The 16,625-nt window shown below is 36.0% G+C and overlaps 1 protein-coding gene across 5 annotated transcripts in view; it reads right to left on the bottom strand.

Annotated features, from left to right (window-relative positions):
• Positions 1-16,625, bottom strand: part of LOC120773973 (partitioning defective 3 homolog) — a 61,030-nt gene that overhangs the window by 3,071 nt on the left and 41,334 nt on the right. The window contains exons 2-10 of one of the 5 annotated variants that reach the window (XM_040103215.1): positions 14,158-14,608; positions 6,587-8,092; positions 5,500-5,727; positions 4,910-5,427; positions 4,572-4,856; positions 3,898-4,502; positions 3,346-3,832; positions 2,673-2,792; positions 2,396-2,452 (exon numbers count right to left, since the gene is read on the bottom strand). In XM_040103215.1, the coding sequence (XP_039959149.1) occupies positions 2,396-2,452; positions 2,673-2,792; positions 3,346-3,832; positions 3,898-4,502; positions 4,572-4,856; positions 4,910-5,427; positions 5,500-5,727; positions 6,587-8,092; positions 14,158-14,334 (3,983 nt within the window). In that variant the 5' untranslated portion in view covers positions 14,335-14,608. Of the gene's footprint in view, positions 1-2,395; positions 2,453-2,672; positions 2,796-3,345; positions 3,833-3,897; positions 4,503-4,571; positions 4,857-4,909; positions 5,428-5,499; positions 5,728-6,586; positions 8,093-14,157; positions 14,609-16,625 lie in introns of all 5 variants that reach the window. The other 4 variants (XM_040103214.1, XM_040103217.1, XM_040103216.1 and 1 more) reach the window with 4 other exon arrangements.

The raw sequence follows: 16,625 nt of genomic DNA on the forward strand, positions 1-16,625 counted from the left end.
GACACCTAAGCCCCCTTTCCGTAGACCAGGTCACATATGTCTAAATATGTACATATGTATGTCTTGATAGTATAGCAAGGCGAGAAATACCTAAGGAAATGAAAATGAAAAAATAAAGCAAAGCAAAGGTGAGGGAAAGCGTGTGAAGCGAAAAAAGTGGGCGCATGCAAAATGTGTAATGAAAAAGTACGTATGTACATATGAGTGTTTTGTGTGTGTTATAATAAATAATATAATAAAAATTAAAACAAAAAAATAAATAAAATTTGTTTCTGCGGACATTAGAATGCAAGTAACCAATCAAGCGTAATTATATAATATAAAAGGGGTAAAATAAATAAAAAATAGCAACAATACAACCAAAAATTAAAGTAGAAAATATAATCTTAGGAAATTAAATATTTTTGTTTAAAAAATTGTAAAAATCGTAATTGTAATAGCTACTAAAGATAATATAAAATAATAATTTCTAAAAAAAATGCAGTCATTTTTCTTTTTAATTTTTACAGACTTATTTTAAATATTTGGTGCTTTGATTGAGCAGTTTAGGTCTTTAACCGGGTTGAATGGTGACATTTCGCCGACTGTAATACAAGGTGCTTTCCAAAGTAAACAGGACTTTTTGAATCTAGCGCCCCCTTGCTGGCGCCATCTATATGTGGACTGGTGCGTTAGAATCTGCTATTTTTATCGATTGTCCCGTGAGAATTTCATGACATTTCATCGATTGGAAGTGAAGTTATTGCGTTTTAAATGTCAGTATGTTAGTGTTATCGGTGCGAAAATGAGCTTCAAACAAAGAGCCAACATTAAATTTTGTTTTAAAATTGGTAAAACTTTGACCGAAACGTTTCAATTGATAAACAAGTTTATGGCAATGATTGCCTATCCCGTAGCAGAGTGCACGAGTGGTTTCAACGATTTCAAAGTGGTCGTGAGGACATAAATGACGATCAACATGTAAGCCAATCAAAATCCGTGATCACCGGGAATTCCATGGAAACTGTGCGTGAATTCATCAAAAATCAGCCGAAATTATCATTGAATTTCTTGGAAATGGAATAGAACATCTCCAAAACATCGATTTATCGCATTGTGACCGAACATTTGACTGGCGACCAAAAATTGCTCAGAATCCAACATTCGAAGGACGATTATTTTACGAAAAATCACATTTTAACCATTAACCACTCGAAGTATTAACCTGACATGGTACCTTCCGAGTTCTTTCTTTTCGGAAAAATGCATTTGCCCATGAGCGGAAAGCGTTATGCAGACGTAGAGGCCATTCAAAAGGCTTGCACCGGCATACTGGCGGCCATACCGGCCAACGAGCTAAAACAATAGTTCGACCTGCTTTTGGACCGTGCAAAAAGCTGTATTGAAGCCGAAGGAGACTAGTTTGAATAAAATAAATTGATTTTGCCGAAAACCCCATTTGCTGTTTTTTTTAAGTCCTGTTTACTTAGGAACACTCCTTGTAAATTAACTTTGAACAAGAAAGTGCGGATATTTCTTGACTATACAATCCTTGTGAATTGGAAAAGTACGAAATATATGAAGTTGATTAAAAACAAACATAAATAGCCTTATTTTCTTCTTGGATCTTCAAAAAAACAACTCTTGGCCGGAAGAAATTCGGGACAATTCGGGTAACGTAGAACCGGAAGTCGTGGGAATTATTTTTTCGATGGTTTGCTGCTAAAAAAGCTGACTAAAGTTTTTTGCTACGAAATATATATACATATATGTATACTTATATATAGGTTATGTCTAACATTAAAAAAACTACAAAATCATTACAATAAGTAAGGGGTATGTACAGGCAGATTTTTTAAAAAATCGATTTTCTTTTTATTTTATTTTTTAATGTACATATATTTAAGAATACATACAAAAAATTTTATATCGTAGAATACTTGGAAGTACAAAGCCAAGCTTTAAATGCGTTTTTCGCAAAAAAAAAGTGTTTTCAAAGTCAAAGTCAAAACCGATTAGTCTCAAACACGAGCTTCTTAAATATATTTTTTCTCACCGATAAATTTTTTTTATAAACAATTTAAGGGTGAAATTTTAGTCGAAATCGATTTATCGATTTTTTTTTTTAAAACGAAATTTTTGTATCAAGGAATTCAAAAGTTTTCTGAGAAAAAAATCAGGAAAATTCGTTTTCTTCGGCTTTCTGACTGTATATTACCCCTTAAAGTAATTAATTAGGTACCTAACCACTCAAGAGTATGCATCGAATAAAATACAGTTACAGAGATACCAAAAAAAATACAACAAATTTAAAAAAAATTAATAATTAAATATAATAAATTAATGAATACTTAAAAAATAATAACTTTAGCAACTAAAACTAAACTAGTGTTTAAGTAAGCAATGTGGCAATTACTTCAATTCAAAGCAAATCCAATCTTCCGATTTCAAACGCACATATCTAGGGGTAAAGCTGCAATAGGAACCAAAGCGAGCACCGAAAAAACCGGTGGTAAGTTAATAAGGTGAGAGGCGTGTGGTTTAAGAATGCTTAAGTGTTGCAACCGCAGCATCCACATATACAGCTACAAAGTACTTATATATGTATGTACATACATACATTTAAGAGCGCTATGTATGTAGGTTTCAAATGTGTGTGTATGTGTGCGTGTTGGGTTGCAGTTAGTAGTTACCTTTCCGCCTCGACTTTAATGCGCTGCCTGATAACTTGTTGCCGCATGCATTCTAATGTCGACTCCGATAAAACATCTGTACTATTTTGATTTTGTTTAGTGGCCGTGTTTTCGCTTTCGCTGCTTTTTCGTGCATAAATAGTGCAATAGATTTGGGCATGTGTGTGTGTGTTTTGTTTGATTTTTTAATTTTTTTTTTTATTTTTTCAGATTTTTTGCAAAGTGTGGCAGCGCAAATTTTGCATATGCGCATATGTGGCGTGTTTGTTTAATGCAATATTATAACGGTTTATTTGCAGAATAATTTCAAAAAATTAAAAATAAACGGAAAATAGTAGTGATAATGGTGGTTTGTTGATGGGAAGAGAAAAAGAGAAAATGTAACAGACATTAAAGAGAGTGAAAATGTAAATGTATTTGTGTGTGTGTGTGTGTAAAATGCGAGTTCTGCCAAATGTCGCAGCGACTTTCATTACAAAAATTAACAAAAATAATTATTTTTCTTCATGAAAGCGCAACATACAGTTAGCGCAGTGAACGCTTATATAATTTTGTTTATATATAAATGTATATAGAAATGCATGTATATGTGTATATGAGTGTATGCGTGTATCAGTTAATGTTGAGAAATAAACAATTTATACAATTTTCAGCGAAGCAAACGCGCGCTCACCTCATCTGTTGCTGATGCAGTTCGTCGTAGTTGGCATAGTGCTGATAGCGATGATTGAAAATATCATTGTGGTGTATGCCATTCGAGTTCGACGACAAGTTACCAACGCCAGCGCCCGTATTTGCGCCACTGCCACCGCTGCCGGTGCTGTTGGCAGGCGGTAAGGGCGGCGGCGGTTGGTAGGCAGGCGGCACCAGCTTCGTATTCCGATCGAGCGCGGCCAAAGCGGCGGCAGGCAGCTGATTGTTGGGTAGCGAGGCTGGCGGGCGCTCAGCCAAGGCAGCGGCTTGCACATCTATCGGTGCAACGCCGTCTTTGCGATTCTTGCCGAAGCGAAACATATGTCCGATGCCGCGCAATATGCTCGGCTTCTTGGCGCGCGACTTGTGCTTGCCGTCGTTCAGCGAACTCTGGAAGGGACCGTTGCGATGCGCAAAGCCGCCGTCCTGATCGGTGCCCTCCTCGAGCAGCCAGTGCTTGCGTGGCTCTGTAGTGAGAGTTAGAGAAAATAACAATAAATAAGAAAACAAATTAAATTGCAGCGCAACTTACTGCCCGCCTCGGGATCCGCCACCACAGCGGCGCGCAAGCTGTCCTCACGTCCACGTCCACGCGGCGCACGCAATGCCGTCGGACCGCGCGGCTCATCGGACATTTGTATCTCTTGCACCATGGTTTGCAGCGACTCCAACGATGAGGATTTCTTCAAGCCCAACGAGGGACCTAAATCACCGACTTGATCGCGTGCCTCCGCTTGCAGTTGTTGCGCCTCCACGCCGGAAGCGGTCTTCGTGTGCTTATAGCCGGGTATTTGCGCATTCGCATTGGCAATACGCGCTGTCAGCGACTCCATGGAGCCACCATATATGGCAGACTTGGTTAGTTGTATGCGGCGCTCGCGTTCGCGTTCTTCGCGCAACTTCTTATTGCGCTGGTAGGTGCCCGTTTCGCGTGCATCCAAGGCGGCGTGATGTTTCTCCGATATTGAACGGCGCCCAAGCGCGTCGCGTGAAAAATGCTCAACGCCCGAGTTGTTCGTTTCGAGACTCAACTGGGACGAGTATGTGGCATCGAAGCCCGGTGCGGCTGTGGTCGTGTTTTGGCCACCATTGCTGCTTTGTGTGCACACTGAATCGTTGGGATGGTGGGGCAGTGTGCTGAAGGCAGAAAATAAAAATATGTTCAAATACATTTTTTGAGGGTTTAGGGCAGAAAAGAGTACTCACGGTGACATTGGCTCTGGATCATCTTCAATTAAAACTGTGTTGTTATTGACGTGGCCATTCATCATCTTCTGATGATGCAAAGCTGGCGACCACGTTTCATTTGTTGCCATGTAATAGCTCTCATTGCGCAAGCCATGTAGGCCGGCGCTACCGGGAGCACCGCCAATACCACCTGCAACCCCACCGCCAGCGTTCAAGTGATCGCGTGAGGGCCGACGCGCCTGTTGTGATGAATTCGACGAGCAAACTCCACCGGTTAGACGATCTAATACGGGATTGCTCCATCTGAAAGGATTTTATTATATAAATGACTTAGAAAAGTAGACCCACACACTCACCTGTTCATTTCATTTGTTGCGCAGCCACCACCTCCGCTGCGTGCTTCCTTCTTCTCCGGACTCAGATAGATCACTGTGGCGCCGGAATTATCGCTGGCATTCGAACTGCTATTGGTCTGCTCGAGTATGTCACCCGAACTGGCGGAGCGTGCAATCTTGCGTGCCACCGATAGCGTTATCATGCCCGGATGCTTACCGGGATTGTTGACCATGGCACGACGCAACGTCTCCATTGCCTCCGCGTTATTTTGACCCAACAACGAGACACCGTTAACACTTAAGAGTTGATCATTCATGCGTAGACGTCCGTCACGTGATGCGGCGCCACCATGTATGACGTTCTTCACGAAAATACCCAAATCACCGTCGTGTTTCATTGAGTTGTTGCTGCTGTTGGAATTTGAACTGGTCTTGCCTTTGACGCTGACACCGAGACCGGCCTTCTCTGTATCGTGTACTGGTATGTGTAGTGTGAGGACTTCGCGTGAGCGCCATGCGATGCCCGCTTGTAAGCTATCCTGTATTGTTCGAGAGGTAGCGAGGGTTTAGAGGTTAGAAAATATTTATTGAAGCTTGAGGATTATACTCACGCTTGAGGCTGCCGACTCGCTGCCCGCATCTATGAAGTGCTGGGATTCGTTCAGCTGATACTGCGCTTGCTGTTGGTGCTGCTCAAAGAGTGATCGTGCGCTGTTGGACTTCTTAACGCCATTCGGCAGTTTATCCTGCTGCTGCTGTTTTTGTAATGAAGAGGGTAGCACTGGCGCTGGCGGTTTTGGTGGTGTATTCATAACGTCGCGCTCTTTCTCATCGTAGTTCTGGAAAGGATGTTGAAAACAGTAATTAGTAGAAAAACAATATTATTATCTTGGAGCTTAGTCTTTCGATTAATCATTTAGTTGATGAATCTTTTGACTAATTTCTTTCGATTAATCATTTAGTTGACGAATCTTTCGATTGAAATTTAACAATTTAGTCGGTTAACCTTTCGACTAATAATTTTTTTTTATTAATCTTCTGAATAATTTCTTGATTGCGATTGAAATTTAACAATTTAGTCGGTTGGTCTTTCGATTAATAATTTTTTTTAATTTCTTGCGATTAATCATTTAGTTGATTAATCTTTCGAATAAAATTTAACAATTTAGTCGATTTGTCTTTCGATTAATATTTTTTTTAATAATTTTCTGATTAATTTTTTCGATTAATCATTACTCTTTCGATTAATATTTTTTTATTAATCTTCTTATTAACTTCTTTCGATTAACCACTTAGTTGATTAAACATTCGATTTAAATTTAAAAATGTAATCGATTAACCTTTTTTTATTAATTTCTTTTGATTGACTTTTCAATTAAAATTTAATAATTTAGTCCAGCATTTATGATTAATAATTTAGTCGATTAGTCTTTCAATTAATATTTTTTTATTAATTCTTCTGATTAATTTCTTTCGAATAATCATTTAGCTGATTAATCTTTCGACCACTTCTGATTAATCATTTAGTCGATTAGTCTTTCGATTAATCATTTAGTTGATTAATCATTCGATTAAACATTAATAATTTAGACGATTAATCTCTCGATTAATAATTTTTTGATTAAACTTCCGAATAATCATTTTACAAAGCAAACTTTCGATTAATTGCTCTAGATTAACCCTCTCAGGCATACTTACAATTTCCCGCTCATCCTGTTCGGCTAATTCCTGCTGTCGCGACACTACTAAACGCACCGTAGCACCGGGTTGCGTAGCGCGCAAAATGGAGACCACATCCGTTTGGGTTTTGCCAGTCATCGGCACACCGTCCACCTCGAGCAAGCGATCGCCTGGCTTCAAGCGACCATCCTCGATAGCAGCGCCACGCGGCAGTATATTCTTAATATAAATCGGACAATGGCCACCGGCTGGATTATCGCGTGTTGTCACGGAAAAACCCAGACCGTTCGGACCCTTCTTCAGCACAATTTCGATCTTGCGGCCGAGCTTACGCGTATTCGCAACCTGCAGAGATGTGCCCACTGGCGCCGTATGTGGCTTACGTGTGGGCGAGACAGTCGCCACCTTCGTCTCTACGGTTGAGGCCAATTTCTCTTCCGCTTCAATCATTTCGGCGACTTTAGAGTCGCGACGCCGCGATTTGCTGACGCTACGTTGGTTAGCGTTACTGCCACTGGCGCGCAACACGCGCACACGCAGTTCGGATGCTTCGAGTGAGCGTCGTAGATAGTCCTGCACCTTACCCTCGGTTAGACCGATCAGTTTAGTGCCATTGATTTCGAGTATGCGATCGCCGCGCCGCAAGCGTCCACGTTCAGCGCGACTACCCGGTTCCACGTGCTGCACCAGCAAACCGCCGCCATGTTCGTTATCCGGTATGGCCGTCAGACCCAACGGACTACCATACTCATTAATGATGAGCAACATTTCGCCATCTTTTTCGCGTATCGACTCATAAGCCTGACCGAGCGGCTCTTTGCGCTTACTTTCACGCGGCAGCGACTTGGTGGTGTACATTTGTCCCTGCGACGCATACTGATGTGACGATTGCTGTTGCGGGTGCTGCTGCTGCTGATGCTGTAACTTTTCGGCGGCCTCCATCCATTTGTAGCCCGTGCCATCGCCCAGAAACTGCATGGACAAGCGACCGGAGCGTGCGAACGGTTGTTGCGTCGGTGCGGCTGTCGCATGCTGTTGTCCATCGTCTTCTTCCTCCCATTGTGGCGTTAAATAGCCGCTCTTATCGAGCAGCACACGATCGGGTGAATCGCCGCCACAGTGTGGCGCTGCTGCTGACCAGCGTTTATTACCACCCTCCGCCTTCAGCGAGGCGAGCAAATTCGGATCACTGCTGCGACGCACTTGCAAACCCAGTCCGGTCATGGGGCAGGCAGTAGTGCTGGTGACTTCAATGTGCGGCGTGGCAGCATCGCCGCGTTGCCCATTTGTGGGCGCATCTGTGTTAGTGGGGTCACGAAAGATATCGGGCGAGCCAGTGCCCACCGAAGAGCTGCCAGAGGCACCGTCGCCGCCACCTTGCGGCACACCCGGATCCGGACCGGAGTCATCGAAGCTGGCAAGTATTTGTTCGCGATCATCGGCGACATCGCCGACACAATCGTCGGGGTCGAGTATGCCCGACTGTGTTTGTAGATGGTGTACGGCAACCCAAGAATCAGGCTCCTGCAAATGAAAGCGGGACAGATGATTAGTAAATGCTTAGAAATAGTCGTAATAAAATACGTAATTAAGAACTAATCAATATTCTGTGTGTTTGTATTTGTTTCGCCGTGCACGTGACTTGGTAAGTTAATTAGGCGTGGTCATAAAAATACTTTGTAAAATAAGGCAATCGCTGAAATGCCTTTGCCTTTGTCTGTAGCGTAGCGTAACTGTTGTTGCCCATAATAATGGCTTGAGTATGTGACTTCCGTTGCGTAGAAGGGCCAAAGTGTTAATAAAAAACTCAGGCGTCTTTATTAGCTCCATACACATTTCAAGTTCGTTCGAGCAATTATACGAAAGTATGCAACGAAGTAGCGTTTATTCTTATTACAGAGGTCACTGACATTTTTGGTAGAGTCTACTTTCGTATTGGAAAATAGTTTTCATATTGGAAAAGGTCATTCTCTGGTGGCAATGCATTAGAATTATATTTGATATTAAAAAAACAGAAACTTTCACAAGACATCATCGTTCGATAGCCATAAAAACAGAAGGCTAGCACCATAACCTAGAAACTGGAACTGAACTTTGAAATTCTTAGCGAAAAAGCAGGGATCACAGGATGGGGTAAGATTCAAAATCGTTATCCGATTTCTTGTACTTCTCGCACCAAAATAGTGCTCTGAAATCTCCAGTATTATGATTTTCAATAGTTGACGGTTAGCGCCATGATAATCGACTTTTTGATATCTGAAATTGAAGCTCGTGATCTCAGCGTCATTTGGTTTCGATAAGATGACGCCACTTCCCACACATCGCAACAGTCAATGGATTTATTGAGAGAACACTTCAGTGAGCAGTTAATTTCACGTTTTGGGCCGGTCGATTGGCCACCAAGATCGTGTGATATTACACCGTCAGACTTTTTTTCTGTGGGAATATGTAAAGTCTAAAGTCTATGCGGACAATCCCGCTTCGATTCAGGCTTAGGAGCAAAACATTACACGTGCCACTCGTCAGTTACCAGTCGAAATGCTCGAAAAGTCATCGAAAATTGGACTCAACGGACGGACATCTGAGACGTAACCACGGAAAACATTTGAAAGAGATAATCTTCAAAAAATAAATGCCAAAGAATATGCTTTCGAATGATAATTAACATTTCCCCATTAAATATGAAGTTTATGTGTTTTTTCTTTAAAAAAGTAGGGTAGCTCGAAATGGGTCACCAAGTGTATTCCCAATTAAATTCTTTGATATGCTTTTAGTGACATATTTTATGGAAGCTAGAAAGCTTTTTCACAAATAAATGTTACTTTTTGGGAGCACCAGTCAAACCTTGACGCACTCTGAGATAGTTTTAGGAGTTCTTCGTAAGTAGTCAAGGAAAACTTCATAATTTTTATCAAAATTAATATTTATATGAGTTTTTTTTTGTTCTTTATACTATATATTTATTTCTATAAATTGTTGAATCTTTATATATGTATGTATGTATTTATTTCCACAAATTTTTTATTCCTTTTTTTCATATGCAATTCCGCAAACCAGCAATTTCCTATAAGAAACATGCACCGCAGCTCACATTTGACACTTTTTGGTGACTCATGGCGCCCATATAAAGGCAACTAAAAATATATTCTTCACGGCTGCCACATGTGGGTGTAGCAAATGCAACCAAATAAAAGTAAAAATTTGTATAAAACAACAGAAAAAACACCACAACAATAGTAAAAAAATGATAATATAAACTAAAATATGTGACAGCTTGTTTGGCCAAAATGTGTTGCATTCATTGTTTATATGGTTATCGGATTGCTCATAACTGTGAGAAAAGCGAATAATGGCAAAACAAAAGACTTCAATAGCAACAAACGCCATGATATAAAAAACGCGCAGCAAAGACAAGCGAGTGACGGGTGATGGCAACAGACATGGCTGGATGCAAAGGCATAGCTATGTAAGAGCAGTTGTATATTTACGTATATACATACATATGTATGTATGTATATGGTAATGGTAAGCATGAAAAAATAAATGAAAAACTAAACATTCCAAAATGAGATGATGAAAATATTGAAAAATACGCTTGGCATAGCAAAAGCTTGCAGCACAGAAACATAAACGCATAATTATGATGGATAAATATAGAAAAAGGTACTAACAAAAAATAAATGGAATACGTTTCTTACTCAAAAAATAAATATATGGTAAGGAGAATAATTAATATTAACAAAAAAAATATAAAGAAAAAATATTTGCGTTTTTAAACAATTTCAATTTTTTTCTACCATGCAAGTTTTTTTAATAAAAACAATTTTTAGTTTTTGTTCTTTCATGCGATTTTTTATAACAAATTTGAGATCTAATTGAAAAGCGGAGAAAAAAATAAAATTGTTGAGTGTTTTAGAAAATTAAATTTTCTATCATGCGATTTTTTTTTTTTATCAAAAATTAATTTTCCTTCAGATCTATTGAAAAAGCTGAAAAGAATGAAATTTTTAAATTTATGAATTTTCTATCATGCAACTTTTTTGTTAATCAAACGCTTGAAATTATATTTTTCGGGAATCATTTCAGTTACTATTTAAGTCCCGAAATTTCAGAATTAGTTTAAATATATTTCGGGATTCATTATCAGGTCTATAAAAGTCCCGAAATTTCGGAGTTATTTAAAATATATTTTCGGGATTATTTAAAATATTTTTCGAAATTCATTATCGGATACTTGAAATTATATTTTTCGGGAATCATTTCAGATACTATTTAAGTCCCGAAATTTCAGAATTAGTTTAAATATATTTCGGGATTCATTATCAGGTCTATAAAAGTCCCGAAGTTTCGGAGTTACTTAAAATATATTTTCGGGATTATTTAAAATATTTTTTCGAAATTCATTATCGGATACTATTTAAGCCCCGAAACTTCAGAATTTCTTTAAATACATACATATGTATGTACATACATACATGTATTTCGGGATTCATTATCAGATATGTACGATACAAGTTCCGAAATCTCGGGATTACCTAAAATATTTTTCGGGATTCATTATCAGGTACTATAAAAGTCCCGAAATTTCGGGATTATCTAAAATATTTTCCGGGATTTATTATCGGATATGTTTTGTTTCAAGTAATTCCGTTGCAAATAAAAGTAATAATAAGAAATAAAGTTAAAGTTAACAATCCCGAAATTTCGGGATTTAACTTAAAAAAAATTTAAATTACATTAACATGCATCGGAAATCTTGAAACACCCACAACAATGACACTAAAACCTAAAACATGTTAAAAAATTAGTTAGCAGAACAAAGCAACAACACATAAACATGCGACAAATGTAAAAATAACAAATAAACCCGAAAAACTAGCACAAAACTAACATACAATATAGTTGTAAGCACGTAAAATGACACAAAAAGTTAGACAAAATCAACAATAACTAATACAATAGAAAAAAAAACAAATAACCGGAAATACGCCTCTCTGCCCAGCGCATCGCTCAACGCATCAATGAAACAACGCGAATGTTTAGTTGTATTTAAATACGAGCGATTTTATTTATTATTTATTTTATTTCACATTTTGCTTTCGTGATTTATTCGCGCATGCAAATAAAGTTCACAACAAAATTGTTGTTTTCATTGTTCGAATACATTTTGTAAACCCATCAATTTAAATTTATGCGCTTTTACGATAAGGCATTGTTGCTATTTTACGTTTTTTATTGCCTTTGATTGCCTCGAAATTTATTAAGTGAAAACTTTAGTTTTAATTAACCAAATAAGGTGTTTGTTTTGAGTATTAAAATTGTTAGACATGGGAATACCAGAGATACACGTGCATAATATGGGTATGGGTATTTACAGCTGAGGCATAAAAGTTGATTCGAACAATATTTTAAAACGAAAATAGAAGTAGTTGGTAAGTTGCAAAGTAATGCCATAAAATGACCATTGATAAATGCGAGTATTGGGTTAATTGAACAGTTTGCTGAAGTGTTATCGGAATGTGAACATACCGACATAATTAGTAATTAAATCATATATATAGTTTCAAATATGGAATTTAGTTAGTACTAAAGGTATTTTAGATATTGTAATCTGAAAAGTAAAAGTGTTGGAAATAGAAAGAAAATGGTTAATTAAGCAAGTTTTTCTTCGCATTTTTTATTAATACGAATTCTTTACTAGTATAACTAAATTTTTCTGTGACGTCATATTAAATAATTTGTTTAATAGACGTTTTCTTTTACAGAGTTGTAAATTACTATACATAAATAATTAAAAGTTTTGAAGGTAATTCGGGATTTATCGGTTTTTAAGTTCATTATTGTTCTGATCCTAGTTCCGAAATTTCGGGATTACTTAAAACATATTTTGGGATTCATTACCAGCTACTATACAAGTACCGAAATTTCGGGATTACTTAAAATATATTTCGGGATTCATTACCAGCTACTATACAAGTACCGAAATTTCGGGATTATTACAAATGTATTTCGGGATTCTTTAGCAGCTATTATACAAGTCCCGAAATTTCGGGATTACTTAAACTATATTTCGGGATTCTTTATCAGCTACTATACTAGCGCTGAAATTTCAGTACTACTTAAAATATATTTTAGGATTCATTACAAGCTACTATAAAAGTCCCGAAATTTCGAGATTACTTCAAACATATTTCCGGAGGATTCTTTATAAGCTATTATTCAAGTATAGTTCGAAATTACTTAAAATATATTTAATTTTTAGTATTCATTATCAAATACTGTTCATAGTTATGAAGAAACCCTTGCTGTAGCCGATCTCCAGCAGAACTTCCGAAGAAAGTGGTCCGGCGGTGAGCAGGTTTTTTCTGCTTAAAATTATCTCAAATCCAAAAACAAAAAAAAAACAAGTATTATGACTATAGATGAATGTAGGTAATGATCGAAGAAGTAGTACAATTTTTTCTTTTTGGTCAAAATGACGGTTTCTCAAAACAAAGCAGAATCTTGTGAAAAACTTACACTTCGGAGTCGCTTCGAAATTATTATAAAAAACCTTATTCCTTCCATCATTAACTGACAAATATAGCTAAGAAGATCGTGTGAAACTTGCAAGGCGATCAGTCCAGCCAAAAATTTGTCACCTTCACCGCCTCCGAAAACAGTGTTTCGAGAAAAACACGTTGAAACTGTTGGGAACTGAATACAGTAAGTAAAGAAATTCTACCTAACACACCTATGAATATCTCCGAAACTTGAGAAATCGATACTTGAGAATTCACAAGTGGATATAACCTCGATATAAGGCTTTGAGCTAAAGTGACGTCATTAGAAGGGCTGATTTATGTAACGACTTTCATTTTATTTGAAGCTACTTCGATATTATTAATAGCTAGTTAATTTAGCCTACATAATTAGAGATGCTTTTAAAGATGTTTAAAAGTTCGTTTGTAGTTGTCTTCTTTAAATTGTGGATCTGGTTACTTTGCCGAAAAAGTGTTTTCCCTTCGTCGGCATGATTTTTTTAGTGCGAAGTTCAGAAAAAAAAATTGAACCGAGAATTTTTTTTATTTCGAAGGTTTATAAATTTGATATCCTCGACCTTTTCCAACAAAATTTTTAAAAATTTTTCATTGTTCTTAAGTAATAGACCCGGTTAATTTTCAAACTTAATCATATTGGGGTGCTTCTACCAGCTTAGCGAAGTCAAAAACCGCCATCTTCAAATGGGATATTATTATTATTTAATATTTATTTATTTCAAACACCAATATGGTTTAAAAAAATCGAGATATTACAGTTTGAAAAAATATTTTTTGAGAGCTCATGAAAATGTTGAGTTTTTTTTTTAGAAAAATTGAGTTCGAGTTTTCTTGTTTGCTCTCAGGAATTTTTGTTTCAAAAAAAATATAATAATTGTACTTGTAATAAATAACAATAAAAAACATAAACAAACAATTAATTTTTTTTTTCAATGTACTATCACAGCCGGCTTCAATAACGAAAAATGCAAACCAACCAATTATTTTCAAGAGATATATTTTTATCTTTGCTTTTGTTGCATTTTTTGCTCTGACACATGCCACAATTACCTTTTGGCCGCGATACGGTGACGGCGGCCGTTTCGGCAGCGTTAACGAATAGGATTTCTGCAGGAATGTGTGTTGTATGCCTTCGTGCTTCGCCGACACTTTATATGTGTGACGCCAGCCGAAAATGCCAGTCAGTTTGTGGGCCAAAGCGGGACATTTCGGTGGTACGTCGAACATTGTGGGTAATTTTTTTTTTTTGATGTTGTATACACAGTTGTGTGGAGATTTTTTTTTACAATTTTAGTGGTTTTCGTTTTTTTTTGTCGCAGAGAATTTGGTGTTTTAATCTTTGGTTAGTGTTTTAGCTTAGTTTTTTTTTTATTTATTTACATACACACTTGCACTCACATTGTCACATGCTGTAGCTGTGCGTCGTTTTTAGAGTCTGTGCGCGCATATTTACAAATATTCACTTGAAATCACGGCATTTTAGTGGAATTTTTTTTGTGCACTAAAGGGGGACGAATAAATTTAAATTAATTTTCATTAATTTGTTATTAAAATTTGTAATAACTTCCAGCACTTGTATTTATTATTTATATAAAATTCAATTTATTTTCTTGTTGCTGCTAAAATCACTTTTCCGTTTAGACTGAACTATTGTTGCTGTACAAAAAAAATTTGTGCGCAAACGCGTTCGTAAGCATTTCATATCTTATCAATTGCAGTAACTAACACTTTGCTTTCACCGCCTGCCCGCCGCCTGCTGGCCTGTTAGCCCCCAGATCGGCCTCGCCAGCAACAATGGCAATAAACAAAATGACGCAATTAATTACTGCCGACGACTATTATGTGTGCGAGAAGTGGGTGCTCGAGCGTCTGCCTACCTTGCGATTCACCAATGAGTTAGTAATTTTGTTTACACCAAGCGTTTTCTTATCAAATTCAGGCAAATAAATATTTGTGTTCATGCCAAATGTACAGAGTATATACTATACATTAGAGCGGGTCGATTTTTTTCTATAAAATGGCGATTGCTAGAAATATTCTATGGATCATGCGAGCAACTTATCTTAAGAGACTATGGGTCTAAAACCGGTTTCGAGCCAGCGATTGTTGAGGTGAAGCTTAAAAAATCCAAATCATCGCTTGTATGGGAGATATGTGATATGGTTATCCGATCTGGTTGATTCCGACAAATGAAGAATAGAATATAAAAATTCGTCTATTAAAAAAAATATTTCTACATATTATATTCAATTTCATTCGCATGTCTCAAAAACTGACGAAAAATAATAAACAACCCCTAAAGTGGCTCTAAAATAGACTTCGCATTAAAAATCGCCGGCTCGAAACAGGTTTCAGACCCTTACGTCTTTTAGACAAAGTTGCTCAGCATGATCCGTAGAATATATCCCGTATGCGTGATTTTTCCATTTTTTTTTGCTTCTTGTTAATCGACCCGCTCTAATGTATGCACGTAAAAAGGTTCATTTGTTAAAAAAAAAACTTACATATTTTTTTTAAATTGACAATTATTGACAATTAACATATTTTTTAATATATTTCGTTATTACAAAAACAAAACACGACATTTTTACAAAAAAAAAATTGTTATACCGTTTTTGGTAAATTGTGGAAAAAAGTAAAATTTTTAAAATATAAAAAAAATAAAAAAAAGATGTAAATACATTTTACTTTCTTTATTCAAAACAAAATTAAAAATAAATTAAGAGAGTAAATAAAAAAAACTAAAAAATAGTAAAAAAATAAAAATATTAAAAAATTTAAAATATATGATGATAATTATTTATACAAAAATAAAAGTGAAAAAACATTAAAGAAAGCAAATAAAAAAATTAAAAAAATAATATAAAAACTTAAAAAAAATTATAAAAAATATAAAATAAATTATTTATTCAAAAACAGAAATTAAAAAAAATAAAGAGAGTAAATAAAAAAAGATATAAAAAGTTAAAAAAAAAATACATAAAATAAACTATTTATTCAAAAACAGAAATTAAAAAAAAATTTAAAAAAAATGTAAAATAAATTATTTATTCAAAAATAAAATAAAAAAAAACAATAAAAGAGAGTAAGTAAAAAAATTAAAAAAAAAAACAAAAAACAAAAAAATAATATAAAAACTTAAAAAAATTATAAAAAATGTAAAAAAATTACTTAGAAATGTGTAAAATAAATTATTTATTTCAAAAATAAAATGAAAAAAAAACAATAAAAGAGGGAGTAAGTAAAGAAATTAAACAAAAAAACAAAATAAAAGAAATTAAAGAAATACAAAAAATTATATAAATATAAAACAAAATTAAAGCAAAAACTATTTATCTATTTCCAGTCACGATTAATGCAACATACAATCGGTCATGTGCAGCTAATGGCTTTTCGCCAAAAAATAAAAAAAAACAGAGATTACCCACTGCATTTCGCCCACCTTTGATTCAGATGGTATTTATGATTTTATTTTTATCAAATTGCATTTTTAATCGAACACTTTTTAATTTTTTTTT

The sequence above is a fragment of the Bactrocera tryoni genome, chromosome 4, assembly GCF_016617805.1.
Source record: "Bactrocera tryoni isolate S06 chromosome 4, CSIRO_BtryS06_freeze2, whole genome shotgun sequence".
Classification (NCBI taxonomy): domain Eukaryota; kingdom Metazoa; phylum Arthropoda; class Insecta; order Diptera; family Tephritidae; genus Bactrocera; species Bactrocera tryoni.